Source organism: Loxodonta africana, chromosome X (genome assembly GCF_030014295.1).
Source record: "Loxodonta africana isolate mLoxAfr1 chromosome X, mLoxAfr1.hap2, whole genome shotgun sequence".
Classification (NCBI taxonomy): domain Eukaryota; kingdom Metazoa; phylum Chordata; class Mammalia; order Proboscidea; family Elephantidae; genus Loxodonta; species Loxodonta africana.
Window position 1 is genome coordinate 52,578,654 of NC_087369.1, and position 22,561 is coordinate 52,601,214.

General features: G+C 36.5%; 1 protein-coding gene across 28 annotated transcripts in view; it reads left to right on the plus strand.

Moving 5' to 3' along the window:
* KDM6A (lysine demethylase 6A) overlaps positions 1 to 20,624 on the plus strand; it is a 288,116-nt gene extending 267,492 nt beyond the window's left edge. For 5 of the 28 annotated variants that reach the window (XM_064278175.1, XM_064278178.1, XM_023557929.2 and 2 more), the window contains 4 exons: positions 4,981 to 5,088; positions 6,051 to 6,177; positions 10,142 to 10,312; positions 11,881 to 20,618. In XM_064278175.1, the coding sequence (XP_064134245.1) occupies positions 4,981 to 5,088; positions 6,051 to 6,177; positions 10,142 to 10,312; positions 11,881 to 11,910 (436 nt within the window). In that variant the 3' untranslated portion in view covers positions 11,911 to 20,618. Of the gene's footprint in view, positions 1 to 4,980; positions 5,089 to 6,050; positions 6,178 to 10,141; positions 10,313 to 11,880 lie in introns of all 28 variants that reach the window. The other 23 variants (XM_023557926.2, XM_064278176.1, XM_023557928.2 and 20 more) reach the window with 11 other exon arrangements.
* The last annotated feature ends 1,937 nt before the right edge of the window (positions 20,625 to 22,561 follow it).

Below are 22,561 nucleotides of genomic sequence, written 5' to 3' on the forward strand. Positions count from 1 at the left end.
TGCTCTGTAAACCTTCATCTACAGTACAATAAAAAAAAAAGTGGGATAAAAAAATCAAATGACATTGCATCGAGCAAATCTGCTGCAAAAGACTTCTTTAAAAGTGTTAAAAAGCAAAGATGTCACTTTGAGGACTAAGGTGTGCCTGACCCAAGTCATGATATTTTCAATGCGAGGAGCCCTGGTGGTGTAGTGGTAAAGAGCTACGGCTGGTAACCAAAAGGTGGGCAGTTTGCATCCACCAGCCACTCCTTGAAAACCCTATAGGGCAGTTCTGCTCTGCCCTTTAGGGTTGCTATGAGTCATAATCACCTCACAACAATGGGTTTAATGGATTTTCATATGCATGCAAAAGCTGAACAATGAATAAGGAAGGCCAAAGAAAAACTGATGCCTTTGAATTATGGTGTTGACAAAGAATATTGAATATACCATGAACTACTAGAAGAATGAACAAATCTCTCTTGGAAGGAGTACAGCCAAAATGCTCCTTAGAAGTGAGGATGGCAAGACTTCATCTCACATACTTTGGACATGTTATCAGGAGGGACCAGGCCCCGGAGAAGGACATCATGCTTGGTAAAATAGAGGGTCAGCAAAAGACCCTCAGCAAGATGGATTGACATAGCTTGCACAGTGGGCTCAAGCTAGCAATGATTGTGAGGATGGAGCAGGACTGGGCAGTGTTTCATTCAGTTGTACATAGGGTGGCTGTGAGTTGGAACCAACTTGATGGCACCTAACAAGTAAGGCTCACAATTATTTGTACTATTATTGTCTTCAGTTTTCTTTTTCTAATATTCCACATGTATTTTTATTCTATCCTTTGTATGAAGTCATTTTCTACAATCCCATCCCTCATTAGGCTTCATCTTTGCCAGTGGGTTTTTAGTTGGATTAGATTTTACTGTGCAACCTCAAAATATACCAAGCCTTCAATCGGCTTCTCCCTTGTAGTTTTCTTCCAGGCTGAGAGCTGTCTTTATGACCTACTTTTTTCATGTATTTTATGTCCAAACAACTAAAAACAAGTACTGAAACCAAAACTGACCCTTAAAAGTCAAAGAATTCCTTCCTTCTCTAGTTCCTGAAATCATTTCTGACCCTGTTCCTAAAATGCAACTGTGAAAAACAGCATTTTCCACCTTCTGTGTTTTTACTTCTTTTATGTTTTTAACAAATTGAATTCTTAATTGCTGTAAACTTAAACAAAAATTCAACAAAACTAAAATTGTAAAGAAATGACAACCCCGGGTTTGTTTGACTTCTATTTTTTACTTCTCCAATACACTCAAAAGTTGTCTTCATGTAAAATAAAAGTCTGGGGTTCATCAAAGCAAAACAAAATCTTTACTTTTTATGTATTTTTCCCTGCCCTTTGATTGAATCAGATCCTTAAAAGCCTTTGTCTTTCTAAATTCTCTTTCTACTCCAACTTCTACCTTTTGAAAATGGGAAGGAACAGAAATTTTCAAAATTAAGGAAAGAAAAAGTACAAAGGCAAGGAAGAAACCATGATTTTGTTATTCATTGTCAGACATTAATAAAGCTGTCAATTTTTTAAGATTCGAGCACCTCAAAAAATAAAAATTCTGGAACCCCGATTCATGGCTTAGCAACCTTAGCTCCAGCCCATTATTTGCAGAAAATATATTGCCTTTTTCTAGATGAAAGAATGAAACTAAACATAAATTATAAACTATAATCTAGCTACCAAAGTAGTCTGTAGCACTGAAGATAAAAGTTCATTTGCTGAGTAAAGAGTAAAATAATCCACAGAAGCAGCGCTCAGTGTTTGAAAAAAAAAGGTATTGACTGAGCTCCAAGAATCTCATCTTTAAAAGAGAAGGGGGGCGGGGGAGTGAGTAAGAATAAGATGTGGAAAGAGGCCAGAAAGAAGAGAGTACAGTGTAAGATAGTGAGGGGAAGTTTGAGATTTTCTGCTTCCAACAGCCCCTAGTTTAACCACTTAAATAGCTTTATGATATGAGGCAAATTCAGCTTCTCTGAGCTCCAGTTATCTCGTTTGTAAAACAGACATAATAGTGCCTCCTGCACAGGATTGTTGGAAGCCTAATGACGTAATGTATGTGAACTACCTGATGATACCATGCCTTCTGCTTGGTACTATGCCCTCATGAATGTAAGCTCTTGTTACTCTTTTATGTTTTACTATTTTTGTTGTTTGTTTGTTTTCCCACATAAGAATATAGTTGAGTTTGTAAATATTCCAAAGGTATCTGCAGAGTTTTAGGCATTATTTTCCTGTGAAAGAAACATTATTTTATATATATATATATATATATATATATATATGTATAATTTATTTTATTTTTGTTGAGAATATACACAACAGAACATATACCAATTCAACAATTTATGTATGTACGGTGACATTAATTACATTCTTCCAGTTGTGCAACCATTCTCAACCTACTTTTTCCAAGTTGTTCCTTTTCCATTAACATAAACTCATTGCCCCCTAAGTTCCCCGTCTAATCTTTCGAGTTGCTGTTGCCAATTTGATCCCACATAGATAGATCTTAAAAGAGCACAAAAAAACCAGTAGAGCACAGTACTCAAGAAAGACATTCTTTACTTGTTAAGCTAAAGTATTGTTTGGTTTTGAGCCCTGCTGGTGCAGTGGTTAAAGTGCTTGGCTGCTAACTGAATGGTCAGTGGTTCAAACCCACCAGCCTCTCTGCAGGAGAAAGATGTGGCAGTCTGCTTCTGTAAAGATTACAGCCTTGGAAACCCTATGGGACAGTTCTGCTCAATCCTATAGGGTCACTATGAGCTGGAATTGACTTGATGGCAATGGGTTTGGGGTTTTTTGTTTGTTTGTTTGTTTGGTTTTAAGAAGACTTAAGGGGATATTTTTGGTTTAAAGATTATCTCAGGACAAATAGTTTCAGGGGTTCAACCAGCCTCCATGGCTCTAGGAAATGCAGATTCTGTGAGAATTTGAAATTCTGTTCTGCATTTTCTCCCTTTTGATCAGGATTCTTCTATAGACTCTTTGATCAAAGTGCTTGATAATGGTAGCCAGACACCATCCAGTTCTTCTGGTTCCATGGCAAAGGAGGCAGTTGTTCATGGAGGCAATTAGTCACACAGTCCATATCCTCCTCCTGTTCCTGACTCTCCTTCCTCTGTTGCTCCAGTCAAATAGAAACCAATAGTTTTACCTTGGATGGCCACTTGTAAACTTTTAAGACCCCAGGCACTAGCTAACTAGGAGGTAGAACAGAAGCACCAAACATGTTAATTAGGCCAGTTAACTGGGATGTCCCATGAAACCATGACCTTAAATGTCTGAACTAAGGAACAAAATCCCATGAGGTGTTTGGCTGTACATACATAAGCAGCCTGAGCGGCTACTCTTTTTTTTTTTTTTTTGGTTGTTGTAGTAAATATATGTATCACACAACTTGCCAGTTCAACTCTTTATGGGTATACGACTTAGTGACAGTAATTACATTAGCTGGCTGTCTAACTCTACCCTTAATCAATGTGATTTTTCCATCACCATAAACCAAAACTCAGTACTCCATAATCTTCCCTTCCTTCCTCTGTCTCATCCCTGGTAACCATTAATAAACATTGATCTCTATACGTTTGCCTGTTCTATTTTTATACAAGTGAGGTCATACAATATTTGACTTATTTCACTCATCATAATGTCTTCAAGCTCCATCCATATTTCATTTCTCATGCTGGCTGAGTAGTAGTCCACTGTATGTATGTACCACATTTTGTTTACCTATTCATCTGTTGATGGTTATTTAGGTTGTCTCCACCTTTTGGCTGTTGTGAATAATGCTACAGTGAACATTGGTATACAAGTATCTGTTTGAGTCTCTGTTTTCAAGTTTTTTGGGTATATACCTAAGAGTGAAATTGCTGGGTCATGTAGTAGTTCTATTTTTAGTTTTTTTGAGGAACTTCCACATTGTTTTCCACAACAGCTGTACCATTTTGCATTCCAATTGCAATGGATAGGGGTTCCAATTTCCCCACATCCTCGCCAACATTTGTTATTTTCTGGGTTTTTTTCCCCCGTTTTCTTTTTATATCTTATCCATCCTAGTGGGAGTGAAATGGTTTCTCATTGTGGTTTTGCTTTGCATCTAGCTGGTGGCTAATAACGTTAAGCATCTTTTCATGTGTTCAGTGGCCATTCGAATGTCCTCTTTCGTGAAATGCCTCTTCAAGTCCTTTGCCCATTTTATAATTGAGGTTTTTGGGGGAGGGGGGAGTCATTGTCGACGTTTTTGTTACTAGATTCTTATCAGATATGTGGTTTCCAAGGTATTTTCCCAGTCAGTAGCTTGTCCTTTCACTTTTTTTAAAGAATTGTTTTTTTTTTTGAAGTCCTACTTGGAACACTTGTTCAGTAAAATATGTCCCCCCAGAGGTGAATTGTATGGGACATGGGGAGGGAGAAAGGAGCGGGTGCTGCTCAAAAGCTCTAGGCGCATAGTCTGCATTACGTTCTCCCTCTTTTTGCCACGAACTTAATTTTTACTTGCCACCTCCCCATACCCTTCCCAAACACACACACACACATATACAGAGATACAGCAGCTATCCTAGCTTTGACATCCAGCCACAGCCTAAAGCATTATGTTTTGTTTCTAAATAAGTTAAACATGCAAGAATTGCTGAAGCTAAATAGCGTGAAATCCTTTGAATATGATATTAAGAAATTTGCCTTAAAGTTAATACTGTTTTATCTTTACTTAACAGGTTTCGAGTATATTTTTAATTATTCCCTCTCCCCACCTGAACTTAACTTATATAGGTTCTGTAAATAACAATATTTTAACCTAGTAACTTAAACAAATAGCAAGAAAATATAAATTAAGAGAAAGTAAGTATGCTGTTATCATACCTTTAATTTTAGTTGTCCTAGGCAGTTTAAGTAGACAAGACAACATGAATAACACTCAGTTGCTAAACCCATTTCCTTTTCTTTAGGGTATTTTCATGGTCTCCGAATTTTAGAGCTGAAAAGTGCCTTAGAGATCATCTAGTTCAACCTCTTTGTTCAAATGGAGAACCTGAGCCACTAAGATTCACAGGAGAGTAAGAGAATTTAGCAGACAATTCTGAGTAATGACAGCAAACTGTAGGAAAACAAGCACAAATTTTGAAAATTCACTATGTTGTTAGCATAACTATGACTTTAGAAAAGGTATTAGCACAAGAAAAGTTCAGTTGTGTTAATATAAATGACAGATTCCACTATATTAAGTTAAAATTGAGGAAATAAATGTCTTTTTCTTCTTTAGCACTGTAATTAAACCAGTTTTGTATCCTGTGGTAGCAGTCCCTGGGTGGTACAAACAGTTAACATGCTCAGCCGCTAACCGAAAGGTTAGAGTTTCCATTCCACCCAGAGGTGCCTGGGAAGAAAGGCCTGGCAATCTACTTCCAAAAAATCAGCCACTGAAAACCCTATGGAGCATAGTTCTACTGTGACACACATGAGGTCACCATGAGTTGGAATCAACTCGGCAACAACTGTTCTTTTAGTAACAGACTAACTCCATGAATGGTTTTCTGCTTATGGACTCAAAGTTTCAAAAGCAACTATACAGATGATGCTGTTTGTGAGTGTCTAGGTAGTGTTGATACAAATAATATGTGCCTTGCTTCCTTGCTAGAATCAATAAGCGTTCAAAACTGTAATTCAGACCCCTTATTTCAGGGATGAGGAAATTGATTCTCAAAGAGGTTAATTGACTTGCCCAAATAAGAGCCAAAATTAGCAACTTACATTTAAACAAGGGGTCAGTTTTTTAATGTTAATATTATATTTTTATATTCAGATATCAACTATTCTCAACTTTAAATAATTTAATATTGTCATCATCAGACCTGCTGAGCATTACCTTATTTTTTTTAAATCTGAGAATATCTAAGAAAAATTAAGTGATAGACATTAGAACCGAGTCTCTTGGTATTATTTCTAATTGGTGTATCTCTTATGCTAAAAATACTCAATATTCAGTTGCTGGTCATAAACAATTTTTCCCCCGCAATAGATATTGTCTTCTGAGAACTCTGAAGCAATGTCAGACATTGAGAGAAGCTCTCATTGCCGCAGGAAAAGAGATTATATGGCATGGGCGGGCAAAGGAAGAACCAGCTCATTATTGTAGCATTTGTGAGGTAAGTATCTGTTCTTCTTATCTACAGTTGTTTTATAAAACCTCTTACCCAGTTTTTATTTTTTTAATTTACCTATTTTTTAAGTAAATTTTTAAAATAACTAACGAGAAACCAAAGCACTTTACTGAAATTGACACTGTTTTCAATTTTGTTATTTTTTTGTTACTTAGCTATTAAAATTTAACCTGATGATACAGTATTTCACTAACTGTGAATTAACCTTAAAAATATCTACTACAGAGTCATTCATCTAGTAGATCTTTAACAGATGGTAATCATCAAGAAGTTCAGTCTGAGATTTTAAACTGGGGACAGCCCAGACATACACAGATTTCAGTAAACTAGATGTCCGGTATAGCTCCAAGGTAGATCAACATTAAGGCCTCTCTGGTTCAATTTACAATACGTTTTGTCAGTGTTCTCCTGTGGTCGGTCGAAGCTTTCAAGAGGTGCCAGGAACAAAGATGATGTGATGCCTGCTCTGAAAGAACTTAGGTTCTTTTCAGAGAAAAGCTGTATAAACAAGTAATTGCAATGTATATGACCTAAATTTCTCTTCCAGTATTGGCTTAAGAGTTCACTAAAGTATTAACATTTGAGTCCATCCTTGAAGGATGAATTTGATTTGAACAAACCAAAAAATGGGAAGAAATGGAGATAAAATGTCACTGTGGGCCATAGGAACAGCATGAGGGTGGGGATAGGGAATGTTTTATTCAGAAAAGGGTCAGTAGTCCAATGTGGCTGGATCTCATAGTGACCCTATAGGACAGAGTAGAACTGCCGCATAGAGTTTCCAAGGAGCACCTGGTGGATTCAAACTGCTGACCCTTTGGTTAGCAGCTGTAGCACTTGACCACTACACCCAGGGTTTCTGGCTGGAACACAGACTATGTAAATTCTCTTTGTAAGTCTAGGTGGTAGGTAGTTTGTAAAGCATCTTGAATGGTTTTAAGGAATTTGATATTTATTTTGTGGTCTTTGAAGCCATCAAAAGTTTTTGAACAAGGGAATAAATTTAGATATGTGTTTCAGAGAGAAAGGTAGTTGGAGAGGATGGAGATAGATAGAAAGTTATTGCAGTGATCTAAGTGAGAGCTATTACCTTAAGGCCTGGACTAGAGCCTAGCAGTGGAAATATTAAAGGAGAGAATTGCTTAGAAGGTAAAAACCAATATGCTTAGAAGGTGAAACCAATAAAACAACTCATTAAATGGCAGAAGTGAGGGTCAAGCGGAAGAGTGCTCATGTGTTTTCCAGCTCAGATCAGCTCATGTTGCTGCCCATGGATAGTAATGGAAAACATGGTGAACTCTGGGATTTTAATTAACATAACTGTTCAAAGATGACATGAGGTCATGAGTTTTCTGTCATTGCAAAAATTATAAGCATAAGCCAAGGACAGGGATATTGATGATCTATTCCAAACCTAGAAGTTCTGTAATTCTGAGGTTAACTTTTATTTTAAATGATTGAATCCACTGGTTATTTTAATGTTTAGAAACCCTGGTGGCGTAGTGGTTAAGTGCTACGGCTGCTAACCAAAAAAGGTCGGCAGTTTGAATCTGCCAGGCGCTCCTTGGAAACTCTGGGGGGCAGTTCTACGCTGTCCTATAGGGTCGCTATGAGTCAGAATCGACTCAACGGCAGTGGGTTTGGTTTCGTTTGGGTTATAACCTGACCAAAGAAAGTCACCAGGAGATCAGATATATAAAGAAAGTAACTAGGAAAAAAAAAAAAAAGATCAGATATTCCAGTAAGGTGCATCATACCTCAAAAAAATGAATGTATAAGCTTTTCCAGTATTTGAGAATGAACACCTATCCCACCATGTTATTCTTTATTCTGCCTGAACCATAGCAACTCATCAGTCCTTTTTTTAAATTGAGCTTTAAATGAAGATTTATGGAACAAACTAGTTTCTCATCAAACAGTTAGTACACACATTGATTGTTCTATGACATTGGTTAACAAGCCCACAACATGGTAACACTCCCTTTTCAACCCTGGGTTCCCTATTACCAGCCTTTCTGTTCCCTCCTACCTTCCAGTCCCTGCCCCAGGGCTGGTGTGCCCCTTTAGTCTTGTTTTGTTCCATGGGCCTGTTCAGTCTTTGGCTGAAGGGTGAACCTCAGGAGTGACCTCATCACTGAGCTGAAAGGGTGTCTGGGGGCCATATTCTCAGGGTTTCTACAGTCTCTGTCAGGCCAGCAAGTCTGGTCTTTCTTTCTGAGTTAGAAGTTTGTTCTACATTTTTCTCCAGCTCTGTCTGGGACCCTCTATTGTAATCCCGATCAGAACGGTCAGTGGTGCTAGCCGGGCACCATCTCGTTGTACTGGACTCAGTCTGGTGGAGGCCATGGTAGATAAGGTCCATTAGTCCTTTGGACTAATCTTTCCCGTGCATCTTTAGTTTTCTTCATTCTTCCTTTCTCCCGAAGGGTTGAGACCAGTGGAGTACCCTAGATGGCTGCTCATAGGATTTAAGACCCCAGACGCTACTCACCAAAGTAGAATGTAGAACATTTTCTTTATAAACTCTGTTATGCCAATTGAGCTAGATGTTCCCTGAGACCCGGTCCCCATAGCCCTCAGCCCAGCAGTCCAGTCCCTCAGGGAGTTTGGATATGTCTATGGAGCTACCATGGCATTGCCTTGTACAGGTTGTGCTGGGTTCCCCAGTATTGTGAACTGTCTTACCCTTCACCAAAGTTACTGTTTATCTATTGTCTATTAAGTGTTGTTCCACTGCCACCCCTCCCCTCCATCTTAACCATCAAAGATTGTTTCTTTTTGTATGTAAACCTTTTCATGAGCAACTTACCAGTCTTCTGTATAAAATAGTTATAATTTCTAAAACCACACAGTGCTCATGAGTACACTTTTTTGTTTGTACTCGTAATCTTTAACACATGAGGCTTATAACTGAACACTTACTGTCACTTACCTGACAGTTTCCTGATCTGTAAATTAATCCGATTATATTCATTCAACAAGTGTGCTTGGAGGCTTGGCTAACCATTAAGCACTAAGAGTCTCCATCTCTGAGGATCTGTGAGGGAAGACAAACATCCATACAGAGTATGTCTTGGTTATGTAGTGCTGCTATAACAGAAATACCACAAGTGGATGGCTTTAACAAAGAGAAATTTATTGTCTCACAGTACAGTAGGCTAGAAGTCTGAATTCAGGGCACTGGCTCCAGGGGAAGGCTTTCTTTCTCTGTCAGCTCTGGAGGAAGGTCCTTGTCATCAGTGTTCCCTTGGTCTGGGAGCATCTCAGTGCAGGAAACTCAGGTCCAGAGGATGAGCTCTGCTCCTGGTGCTGCTTTCTTGGTGGTATGAGGTCCCCACCTCTCTTCTTGCTTCACTTGCCTTTTATCTCTTGAGAGAGAAAAGGTGGTGGCAGGCCACACCCCAGGGAAAATCACTTTACATTAGATCAGGGATGTGACCTGGTAAGGGTATTAAAATCCCACCCTAATCTTCTTTAACGTAAAATTACAATCACAAAATGGAGAACAATCACAGAATACTGGGAATCGTGGCCTAACCAAGTCGATATACACATTTTTGGGGGGACATAATTCAATCCATGATATAGTACCTTTTGTTGACTGCTATTGTAGAGAAGTAAAAGGAAAATAAAATAACGAAAATTGGCTGAGCTTTATCGAGCTTTTGAATTAGACTTTCCCCAGTGCTTGGAATGAGTATGTCATTCCCTTAGGTCATTCCCCTAAATATACGTTATCACCCATACCCATGTCTTTGGGTATGTATGGTACAAGATAAGCTTGGTCTGTTAAAGACTGTCAAATACAACTGTGGGTTTTTGTTAGTACCTACTGTTAACCAGAGATCAATGTCCACAATTCCATGTAAAGTAGAATTCTATAATTATATTAAAACAATACAATAAATACCACTGTCTCTACTGAATGTTTTTCTCTTGTATAAAATAGGTGGAGGTTTTTGATCTGCTTTTTGTCACTAATGAGAGCAATTCTCGAAAGACTTACATAGTGCATTGCCAAGATTGTGCACGAAAAACAAGTGGAAACCTGGAAAATTTTGTGGTGCTAGAACAGTACAAAATGGAGGACCTGATGCAAGTCTATGACCAATTTACATTAGTAAGTAAAATAAACATGTGAGTACATAGGTAGCTGGGTTGTAAAGCAGCCGTGTTTCCTCTGCCACCTGATAAGTAGGAGGTAATGAGATATTTAAATTTTCCTTTGGCTCATTAGATAGTACATTAGAAGATATTCATCTCATTCTCCTCCTTCCTCCCACCCCTACTTGCAAGGAGTTTATTCATATGCAGTTGGCATATGTCATTTTCATTTTTCTTCCTTGGTGAGACCAGCCTAAATAATACCACAATAATCACATTCAAAAATCTTTGTATGCTTTTAGAACACCATCGTGTCCTTAATGTTATTTGATCCCAGTTGATAAAATGTTTGCACACATAGGTTATTAATGCCCACTATAGGGATGATTAAGGAGCCTTTGTGGTGCAGTGGTTAAAATGCTCGGCTCTTAACCAAAACGTCAGTGGTTCAAACCCACCAGCCACTCTGGGAGAAAGATGTGGCAGTCAGCTTCTGTAAATATTACAGCCTTGGAAACCCTTCGGGTCAGTTCTACTTTGTCCTTCTAGAGTCACTATGAGTCAGAATTGACTGGACAGCAATAGGTTTTGGTTTATGGGGACGATCAAAAAATAAATCAATATGTGTGCTTTTAAATATACTACTCCTTTTAGAGCTAATTGCATTTATTTAAAATTTTGTCCTTGCCAGAAGTATTAAACTCATGGGAATATTTGATGGAGCTTAACTTCCTAGTGTGTTATCTTATGAAGTTCAAGTATACTTATAAATTATGTGTAGCTTTCAATTTCAAACAACAGATGCTTAGTAACAAGCATTTTACTCTAGCAGATCAATTGCTTTAGGAAGAGAAACACACAAAATTTATGAATCGTTGATTTTCTCCAATACTTTTCTCTCTCACACATAGGTGATCGAAAACTGAATTTCTGAAATTTAGTTCATTGTATTTTCACTTGGATGATCCTCAAGTTGCTCGAAGAAGAAAATTTTGTAGAGTATGTTAAACAAAACATACAATCTAGCTGAGATAGGTTCTGAAGCTAGTCACTAATGAAATTGTAATTTATTTGTTAATCTACTAGCCTTTTTCTTTAAGCAATCTAAAGAAATGGTCAAGCTAATAATGTTCCTAGAGTTTTTGACTAATCGGTGAAGAAGTATGGAAAAACGGGTATACTGAGTAGGGTAATGGTCCCAGACTCTTAGGAAAATTGACCAGGTGGGAGACCATAAGGTGGGTTGTACTTTTCATTGTGTAACAGGCCATTAAACTTTCTTGAGAGTGATTATTTCCCCTAACTTCATAAGCAGACTCTGTGTTGCTTTGTAGCCATGAGCTAAAAAAAAAAAAAACCAAACCCGTTGCCATCAAGTTGATTCCAACTCATAGCGACCCTATAGGACAGAGTAGATCTGCCCCATAGGGTTTCCAAGGAACGCCTGGTGGATTTGAAATGCCAACCTTTTGGTTAGCAGCCAAATTCTTAACCACTGCACCACCAAGGTTTTCACCATGAGCTAGAAAACAGTATTAACAATTTGTGTACCAATATAATTAACATACCATACTTTATTTTCAGGCTCCTCCATTACCATCCTCCTCATCTTGATATTGTTCCATGGACATTAAATGAGACCTTTTCTGCTATTCAGGAAATAACCCAGTTCTGCACCACTGGTTTTTGTAGCTATCTCGTAAGGCTGCTGACTGAAAACTGCGTCTATGCAACCTTCCAAGTGCGGAGTGTCAACCAACTGGACAGGGGAGAGCACCACTCCTACTCCAGGACTCTCAGAAAGCTGATCCAGCTGTACTTCAGAAAAAAAATAATAATTTTCATGTTTTGTATATATCTGACAAAACTGGCAACATCATACAGACTACTGACTTGAAGACAACCTCTTTTATATTTCTCTATTTCTGGGCTGATGAATTGGTTTTCATCTATCTTTTCCTCCTTCAGAATTTTCCTTGGAAAAAAATACTAGCCTAGCTGGTCATTTCTTTGTAAGGTAGTTAGCAATTTTAAGTCTTTCTTTGTTCAGCTTTTTTTTAATGTGAAAAGATAGGTAAGAAACTTTTTTACTGCTTTTATGTTTTTCTGTCTTGTTTTGAAACCATGACGGTTACGCTTTGGTTCCTAAATAAAACATTAAAAAGAAAAAAAATTAACAGCCAAGTCACAGAGATAATGGATTGCACATAGACTAAGGAATAAACTTCAGATTTGTGATTTTTGTTTCTAATCTTGATGTAAATTTACACTATTTATAAATACATATTTATTGCTTGGAAATATTTGTGAATGGAATGCTGTTATTTTTTCCAGATTTACCTGCCATTGAAATTTTAAGGAGTTCTGTAATTTCAAACACTACTCCTCTTACATTTTCTATGTGTAAATAAAACTGCTTAGCATTGTACAGAAACTTTTATTAAAATTGTTTAATGTTTAAGAGTTTTCTATTGTTTGAGTTTTAAAAAGACTTTATGTACAGTGCCCAGTTTTTGTTCATTTTTCAAATCTGATTATATATATTTTATATATACTTGTGTATGTATATATAATATATATAGAAATCTGGATATATATGTATAAAGATTTAGAACTTAAATTTTTCTCGTTCTAAGTTTCACCTATGGTAGATATTTGAGGTGTCTACTGTAAAGTATTGCTTACAAAAAGTATGATTATTTTTAAAGAAATATATATGGTATGTATCTTCAAGACCTAAAATGTCAGACTGGTTTATTGTTAAGTTGCAATTACTGCAATGACAGACCAATAAACAATTGCTGCCAAAATGTAGTATATAGTAGAAAACAAATAGTGATTGAACTTAAGATCTTAAGGGGAATGTTCTATGGGCTGACAAATCTTGTACATCACTTAGTAGAGTTTTATATGGAAAAAAGTTCAGGATGAAGTGCTCTATTTTAGAATGCAAATAAATTAAGAGACATTTTTTTAAGTTAGGCAGTTTTGAAATCTCATGCTTTCCTGCTTGTATGATAGGATGGGGGGAGGGTATGCAAATCCCATATCACTAGTACAATTTAGCAAGCTATATTAGCATTTTTTAACAAATCACTTCTAATTAATGATATTATTTCATTTTATAATACACCTACTCCTCACTTAGCAACTATGTCATCCAACATTTTGCATTTACAACAATAGTAAAAAATCTGTCCAACTATTTTGCTCATTAACAATATATGTCTGGCAGTAATGAATGCCAAGGTGCAAGGCAAGAGTAATGCTGACTGTGCTGGTTAAGGTTATGTGTCAACTTGGCTGAGCTATGATTCTCAGTGACTCGGCAGTTATGTGATGATATAGTTATCCTCCATTTTTGTGATCTGATGTGGTCATCCTCCATTTTTTGCATAATGCTGATTTTCACTTAACGACCTGGTCTTTGGAACCTAACCATGTTGATTAGTGAGGAGTGGGTATATATATAGGACTAAAGAGAATTTATAATCCTAGCTGGTGAAATACTGTGCTGATTGCATTAATCAAGTACTCTTTTTCAAATAGTTTTGGAGTATGTTGTCTTCCCAGAAACAGTTTGAAGGCTGAAAGCATGCAGATGTTATGTTCAATTAGTTAATTTGGTAAATACTGAATATTTATTAGCTGCATTCATCTCTTATTATTTCAGGAGGAAAAAATTACAAATCTATTTTAGTTAAGGAGCAAGAGTACTTGTCTAAGTGCTGCCCAAGAATTTTAACCACTAATATTTTTAAGTGGATTTCTTGTAGAATCTCCTGTCCAGAGGTTGTTGAGAATAAAAAAGCTCAAACATTTTTGCAAACAATAATTATAAACCAACCGTCAGAATGCAAAGATTATAAGAATGCTAAAGCTATCTGAATGCTTCTTAACCCATTTTCTTCTATGGTTTTCTTAAGATAGTTTATTGCCCAGATTAAGTTATCTGGCATTTAAGTGTAGTGGTGTTTCACTAATACATATTTGGATTATATATCAAGAGTAATACTGGTTGAGAAGCTTGCAGCCTTTGAATGGATAGAGGATAGGAGATAGAGGATAGAAAGCGAACACATCAACATTATTCTGAAGTATAATTAGATGAGTGAAAAACCAAACCCACTGCCGTCATCAAGTCTATTCCGACTCATAGCAATCCTTTAGGACAGAATACAACTGTTTCCGAGGAGCAGCTGGTGGATTCAAACCGCCGACCTCTTGGTTAGCAGCTGAACTCTTAACCACTGTGCCACCAGGGCACCTAGAGGAGTGAAGTTCTATGTAAACTGCTTTCTTTTCATTAACATCCTTTATAATTTGCATTTTTCAGATTTCAGGAAAAAATAGAATAAGTTTTTTTTTTTTTTTTATCATTTAATGCTTGTATAGGTAAGTCCTGTTAAGGCACACTCTAAGTACCTTAATTTAACAAGTTTGCATCATAGCAAACACATAAAGAAGCTAATCAACACAGTACATAAGAAGCAGATGTTAATACAAATAGAAACTAAACCATATTCTTTTCTCATTGTCACCAGTTAAATGGGAACTCTTAACAAGGATACCTGCTGCCATCAGTATAGCAGTTCAACTCACTTAACCTAGTGTTTAAGTTAAATCAACAACAAAAAATTGGCTTCTGCATTTCGAAATAAAATCTTAAGCCACTTTTCCGAAGTAGTAAATTGACAGGACTTTTAAAACACTGGTAATTGGTCAAATAAAATTTAAGATTACATGATATGAATTTAAGTCAAGTGAAGTATCTGCTTCTCAGAGGGAAGTATGTTGAACCTAGTTATTAAATCTTTAAATTATCACCATGTGTGTTTTCATTTTAATTGACACACTTACTTAGCATCTTCTAAAAGACTTTTTTTTTTCCCTGCCCTCTATCCTCCATATACATCGAATATGAGAAATTCATGTAAATATACCAGGCAACACCTTCTAAAGGAAGTAACGAGTATGTATTTGTGAGATCTGCGTCCCGACAGGGGTTATCATCAACACCTTACAGAGCAAGAATATTTGGGAATTTCAAGTAGTTCGTCATGACTAAAGGGTTGGAGGGCTGTTAAGACTACTAGAGAGGAAGGAAGGACACAATGCTCACATGCCTTTTCTGCCATTGTGAGATGTTTAATAAAAGAACAACATTAAATTTGCAGTAGTCTTCCTGCCTCCTTTAACACCTCATCTGTCTACTACATTGCTGCCAGAGGGATACTTGTACACAAATTCAAGGAAGAGATGATTTGGGCTTGCACCTTGGATATTGTGAGAATAGAGATAAGAGGACAGATTTGGGAGACAAAAGTAAAGTCTACAGGACCTAAGAAATCTTCAGGTGATGAGGGGTGCTTTAACCAGGATAGAAAATACAGAAGAGTTCTGGGGGCAAAAGATAACTACCTGTAGAGCATCTAAGTAATTTGTTTTAGAGAGTAGCAGTTGAATATATTGCCCTGGAATTAGAAGTGGCTGGACTGGAAGTATAAAGCTGGCTTTCCATTGAGATGGCCCTTAAAGCCATGGGAGACAAGATCATACAGGAACTGTCTTATGAAGAGAGGTGGAACATCATATAAAGGGAGATGGGAGAAGACGGCTGAAAAAAGACCAGCCAAAGGTGATGTTTGACGAGCTAGAGCTTTGGGAAAAAAGATGTGCTGCAAAGATAAGGGATTAAAGAAATTGTTTTGGGTGTTGGCAATAAGGATAAAAGGAATTGTTTTTGGGTGTTGGTGGCATTTGCCAGAGCACCTTCAGTGGCGTGACAACCTGATGGCCATGAATGGGAAAAATTATTAAATTTGAAAGGGTTGGCTAGGTCTTTATAGGAGCACTGGATATGAAATTATCTTGATTTTTGGTGAATAACAAACAGATGACCAATTTTGAATACTTTGCAGCATTGTACTAGAGTGCTTTACACAGTAATAGTTTTGTATACTTACCACGAAGCAACCAGATGATGTTTTGCTTTTGAAAGGAAGACATGTTTTCAGTTGAGCAGGGAAATGGGGACGTTATTTTTTACTGTGCCCTAAAGATACCGCTATGGGTCAGAATCGACTTGACGGCACTGGGTTTGATTTTTTTTTGGTTTAAAGATAACTACTATTTACTGAATACAGCCCTGGTGGTGCAGTGGTTAAGAGTTTGGCTGCTAAGTGAAAGGTCAGCGATTTGAACCCACCAGCCGCTCCACGAGAGGAAGATGTGGTGCTCTGGTTCCATAAAGATTACAGCCTAGGAAACTGTATGGGGCAGTTTTACTCTGTCCTATAGGGTCGCTATGAGTCAGAATCGACTGGACGGCGGATTTTTTACGGGTCCAAAGCATGATGAGTACGCTATGTACATTCTTCTATTTAATCCTCACAGTGATTCTCTGAGTTAGATATTGTTTTATCCTCGTCTTAACGGGTGAGGCAAAGAGAGATCATGTAACTTGCCCAAGGTTCATAGCTATGAAGTGGTGAAGCCAGTATTCCAACTCTGGCTATCTGACCGCAGGGCAAGTGCTGTTCTACCTCCCATGGTGTGGAGAAACAGGAATTGCTAAGTGCTTACTCTGCATCCACATTTGAAAGAAACTTCATTTTGAATGTGCCTTTAACAAGATCAAGATGACCTATCATTTAGGCTGACCCTATTCCAAACCAGGATCTCTTTGAGATTAAATGACGTCACTCTTAATAATTAGTCTGGGCAGCAGTCATAAAATGAGACTGTCCTGGGCAAGCCAGGACGTATGGAAAACATTTAATGTTTGGAAGAAACATTTTGAGAGTAGTATTCAGAATCAACGGCAGTGGCTTTTGTTTTGTATTTACCTCCTCCCGGCATCATATTTCTGGATTTCTGCACTCTTAGAATGGGAAGAAAACATGGGTTTGGGTTGAATTAGACCAATAATTGTGATTGAAAAATGAAGATAGAGAATTATCAGGGTGAAAATGCAAACGAGGACTAAGAGAATATGATAATATGATAAAGGGGAATTTCTGTTTTAGTGATGTCTACTGAGTTACTCCTATCCTAAAACCATATAATGGCACCTCAAGAAATGGTGTGACAAGAAAATGAGTGACTAGAATATTCTTAATGTAAAGATTATTAATAACCATTTTTATAAACTCTAGGCCCAACTGCCACTCAGCCAATCTAGTTTAAGGTGGGAATCTGATTTAACATATTCAAAATACAATTTTTTAAGTGTGCCAACCAGAAAAAAAATGTAGAGCCACAGATTTCTCATGGCTTTAAAATCATTCAGTGCCATGTAGTTTACTTCCACGTGATTGATTAAACACGTTTTAATATGAACCAACAAGAAAATACCTAATAGACATAAGGACTATCTTAAGGTATTTAAAGTATAACCACGTGTGTGTACGTGTGTGAAATAACTTCAAATAGATGTGTATGATTAACAAAAAATGATACTCTGAACCACACCTACTTCCAAAATGCCCAGATACAACACATATTAAAGAGAGTAAGGGGAGAAAAAAGAAAGTGAATACATTAATTTTGTAGACTTAAATAGTTCATTGTCTTTAAGCATTAACTTTACTTCTTCACTTTGTGGCAGAGTAATACACTTGTCAGAGTGAAACTAGATGTGAATGTTATCTTTAGAAAACCTGAATTTAAACGTCATACTCTTTCATTAAATAATGGACTCATTGGATGCAACTTTAGAAATGACTGTACATGCAAAGGATTCTATGTCTGATAAATGGAGTTCAGTACCCAAGTCTGTGATCGAGAGTCAGTATTTCCTTAAGGTACTGAAAGCATTTGGGGGACAAGTTGAAAACTGACATAGTCGTGCATCAAAAGTTTTAGCAAAAAATAAAAACTGGAAAATATCAAAGATTTGAAAATACAACTACTGTATACAGAACCTGGATAGTTTCAGATATTGAGCAGCCTGCAAATTATCCTGTCATAAACCATCATTCTTCTAAATCAGGTGGGGTTTGCAGTCCATGAATTAGAATTTCTCTGTAAGATTGACTTCACCTGCCCCTCCCAATAAATTCAGTCTGCTCAAAGTTTTATGAGTAAGAGACCACGGAGAAGCTGTGTGTGAACAGTAGGTGTTCTGCTAGTCAACATATTGAAAGATTAATTCCATGCCATGCTAGTACTCTCAAACTTGCATTTTAGGCTTGCTTCAGTCTCCATCTCCCTCCCTCTTATTTATTTTTTTCTTACCTTCTACTCCCTCTTTCTTCCCAATTAAACTCTTCAATTATTTCCATTTAAATAATCATAACATGTAATAGAATACTTAAGTTTTTGTTGTGTATTTGCACTATCATCTTAATTTTATAAACTTTGAAGTATATATAATGTGCACAGATAAGAGTACAGTTCGATGAATTATTACAAAGCCAACACCCACGTAATCACCAACCATATAAAGAGAGTGTTACCAGCACCCCAAAATCATAAAATATCAGTTGCTGTTGATTCTGACTCATCATGGTGAGCCCATGTGTTGCAGAGTAGTACTACACTCTATATATCACGGCTGCGACCTTTCAGAAGCAGATCACCAGGGCTTTCTTCCCAGGTGCCTCTGGGTGGGTTCGAACCACCAACCTTTCAGTTAATAGTTGAACACTTAACCAGCACTCCAGAACTCCCCTTATTTCTTTCTACTATCACTACACCCCCCCTTCTCCCAAAGGTAACCATCATTCTGGCTTCTAATATCTTAGATTACTTCCACCATTTTTGAACTTTATATACTGTATGTATTCATATGTTTCTGGCTTCTTTCACATTTGGCTTCTCTTTCACTCTTTATAGCTATACACATCTTTATTTTTAATATTGCTTAACCATTTAAAAGTAAATTGACTACTTAATGACATTTTGTCCCTAAATATTCAACATGTGGTTTGTAAAAATGAAGACAAATTTTCTCAATTGTCCCCAAAAATGTCCTTCCGGTTTTGTTTTTGTTTTCTCCAGACCGAACACCCAATTAAGATTTATGCTCATCTCTTTTAATCCACTCCCCACCTTTCCTTCTTTTTTTATGGCATTGATTTAAGAATCATTCTGTATTTGTCTGATTGTTTCCTCATGGTATAATTTAACTTATGGGGTGTTGTATACCTGATAATCGTGTCACATCAGGAGACATAATGTGGGATTGGTAATGTCAGATTGCCCCCACTCTTGGTGATGCTAAATTTGGTTAAGATATTTCCATTGTAAAGGTACGTTTTTCACTTTCCAAGTAAGTAATGTATAGGGTGATACTTTGACACCATGCAAGTATCCTGTTCCTTAACACCAGTTTACTTAATATTTTAACCCATTGCTGATTTTTAACTGAATCAATACATTGGGGATTGAGACTTCTAATTTTCTAACTTTATTGTTCTGCGTATATTTATTAGATGGTATAGGGTGATACTTTGACACCATGCAAGTATCCTGTTCCTTAACACCAGTTTACTTAATATTTTAACCCATTGATGATTTTTAACTGAATCAATACAATGGGGATTGAGACTTCTAATTTTCTAACTTTATTGTTCTGCATATATTTATTAGATGGTAATTTTTTTTTATTCTTCTATAAAGAAGAGTATCTGTTCTGTTTCATCTCTTTCTGAGTATTACTTTGGACTCATGGATTTTTGAAAGTTTTACAGTCAGTTGCAGTCATTACATATCTTGATACTCAAACTGTCTCAAGCTGGATCCTGTGTCCTGATGTATCCCTCATTAGTCTATCAGCACTTTTTGCTTTCTGGCCCGATAAGGTGTCCCAGGCTCACTTTCTCACTTTGTATTTTCGCTGCCTCAGCTCTGAAATCAGCCATGTCTTCAAAGAACCCCACTATTTAGTGTAAAAAATGTTTAGAAACCAGTATCTGGTGCTAAGTGTGCATTGTTACTGAGGTATTGTTGTTTCAAAGTCATTTTGATAGACAGCTGTTTTTTTTTTTAAGTGAGTCCATATTGATATTTTCAATTCATATGTAACATGGGTTTTTTCTTAACCTTTTATATTTGTCTTTTTCTTTGCTTAAAGTCCTGGTTCCCAGAAATAAGTTGAACTTATTTCCCAGTGATATATTTATTCATTGCTTTATCCTATAATAAGTATAAAAATTTCAAGATTATAATGCCCAATATCGTTACCAACAATAAACCTACTGATGTTTAAGATTCTCTGCAGTTTTTTAGTCATTAGAATATATTCCACTAAGGATGTACAGAAATACTGTCTTCAAAAGTGAGTCAAAATTTTCTTTGTGTAGTTATGTTAGCAATTCATTACACAGTTTTTTTTTTTTTTTCTATTTTCAATTTTGTGGTTTGGTTTTTTCCTTTTGATTCAGCTGTTTTCAAAATATATAACATTTACATGGTCCAAAATGCAATAGTATATTAAAAGGTACATTCAGAGAAGTCTTGCTCCCATTCCTGTCAGCTTCAAATTGTCTCCACCCAACATCTATAGATGATTTTCAATTCATTAGCTCACATTTCCTGTGTTTCTTTTTCCAAAAATAAATTTGTGTGTATAGTCTTATTTCCCCTTCTTTTTTACACAGGAGGTAGCATACTATATATGTTATTCACCACCTTGATTTTTTTCACTGAATATATCCTGAAAATCATTATGTATCAATTCATACTACCCCATTGTTGGGTGTATGTACTATCTCCTAATGATGGACATTTGTGGTGTTTCCAGTCTTTTGCTATTTCAAATAATGTTGCAAGTGACCTTATGTGAATGTTGTTTTGTATTTATGGAGGTATATCTTCAGAGTAGAGCCCTAGAAGTTTGATTGCTGGGTCAAAAGGTAAGTGCATATATAGCTTTACTTGGTACTGCCCTTCATAGATGTACTGTGTTGCACTTTCCCCAGTGATGTATGAATGTGACTGTTCCCCCCACAGCCTTGCCAACAGACTGTGTACCACGGAGCATTTAGATTTTCACAAATAAGGTTGGTGAAAAATGGTATCTTAGAATAGTTTTAATTTGCTTTTCTCTTATAACTAAAGTTAAACTTTTTTCATGTATTTAAGGACTGTTTGCCCGGTTGGTTTATTTTTTTGTTTTTTTAACTTGACTTTTTTTTTTTTTTTGGAGGTATGATTACATATGGTAAACTGAATAGATCTTAAGTGTACATACAGTTCAATGAGTTTTGACAAATGTCAACACTGGTGTAATCTATATCCCAGTTAAGAATAATGCATTGCTATCACCCTAGAAGTGTCTCTCATGTTCTTTTTAATTCTATCCCCCTCCTCCCTTGCCCCGCTCCACGCACCTACTTTTCTGATTTCTATCCCCATAGATTAATTTTGCTTTCTTAAACTTCATAAAAATGGAAGCATGCAAAATGTGCTTTGTGTCTGACTTCTTTTCACTGAGCATAATGTTTTTGAAATTCATCTATGTTGATGTGTGTATCAGTAGTTCTTTCGTTTTTAGTTGTTGACTACTATTCCATTGTATTAATGTAACACAAAATGTTTATCCATTCTCCTCTTTATTGACATTTGGGTTGTTTCAAATTTTTACTACTAAGAATAAACCTCTATGAACATTTCTTTATAAGTCTGTGTGGGCATATGTTTTCATTTCTTTTGAGTAAATACTTAGGACTGGAGTGGCTGGATCATAAGGTACGTGTATATTTAACTTTACAAGAATTGTTAAACACTTTTCCAAAGTTGTTATAACAGTTATACTTCCACCAGCAACATATGAGAGCTCTAATTGCTCTGTATCCTCACCAACACTTATTGTTGTTAGTTTTCAAAAGTTTAGCCATTCTGGTTGGTGTGTAGTGATATCTCATTGTGATTGTAATTTGCATTACTGGATGACTAATGCTGAACATCTTTGCATATGTTTATTTATCATCTTTCATAAAATGTCCAAATCTTTTGCTCATTTGAAATTGGGTTGTTTATCTTTTCATTATTGATTTGTAGAGTGGTGTTCCTTGTATAATGTGGCTATGAGTTATTTTTCAAGATATTTGTATTAAAAATATTTTTTCCATTCTAAATTGCCTTTTCATTTTCTTAATGTTGTCTTTTTTTAAAGTAATTTTTATTGTGCTTTAAGTGAAAGTTTACAAATCAATCCAGTCTCTCACACAAAACCCATATACACCTTGCTACACACTCCCAATTACTTTCCCCCTAATGAGACAGCCTGCTCTCTCCCTCCACTGTCTCTTTTCATGTC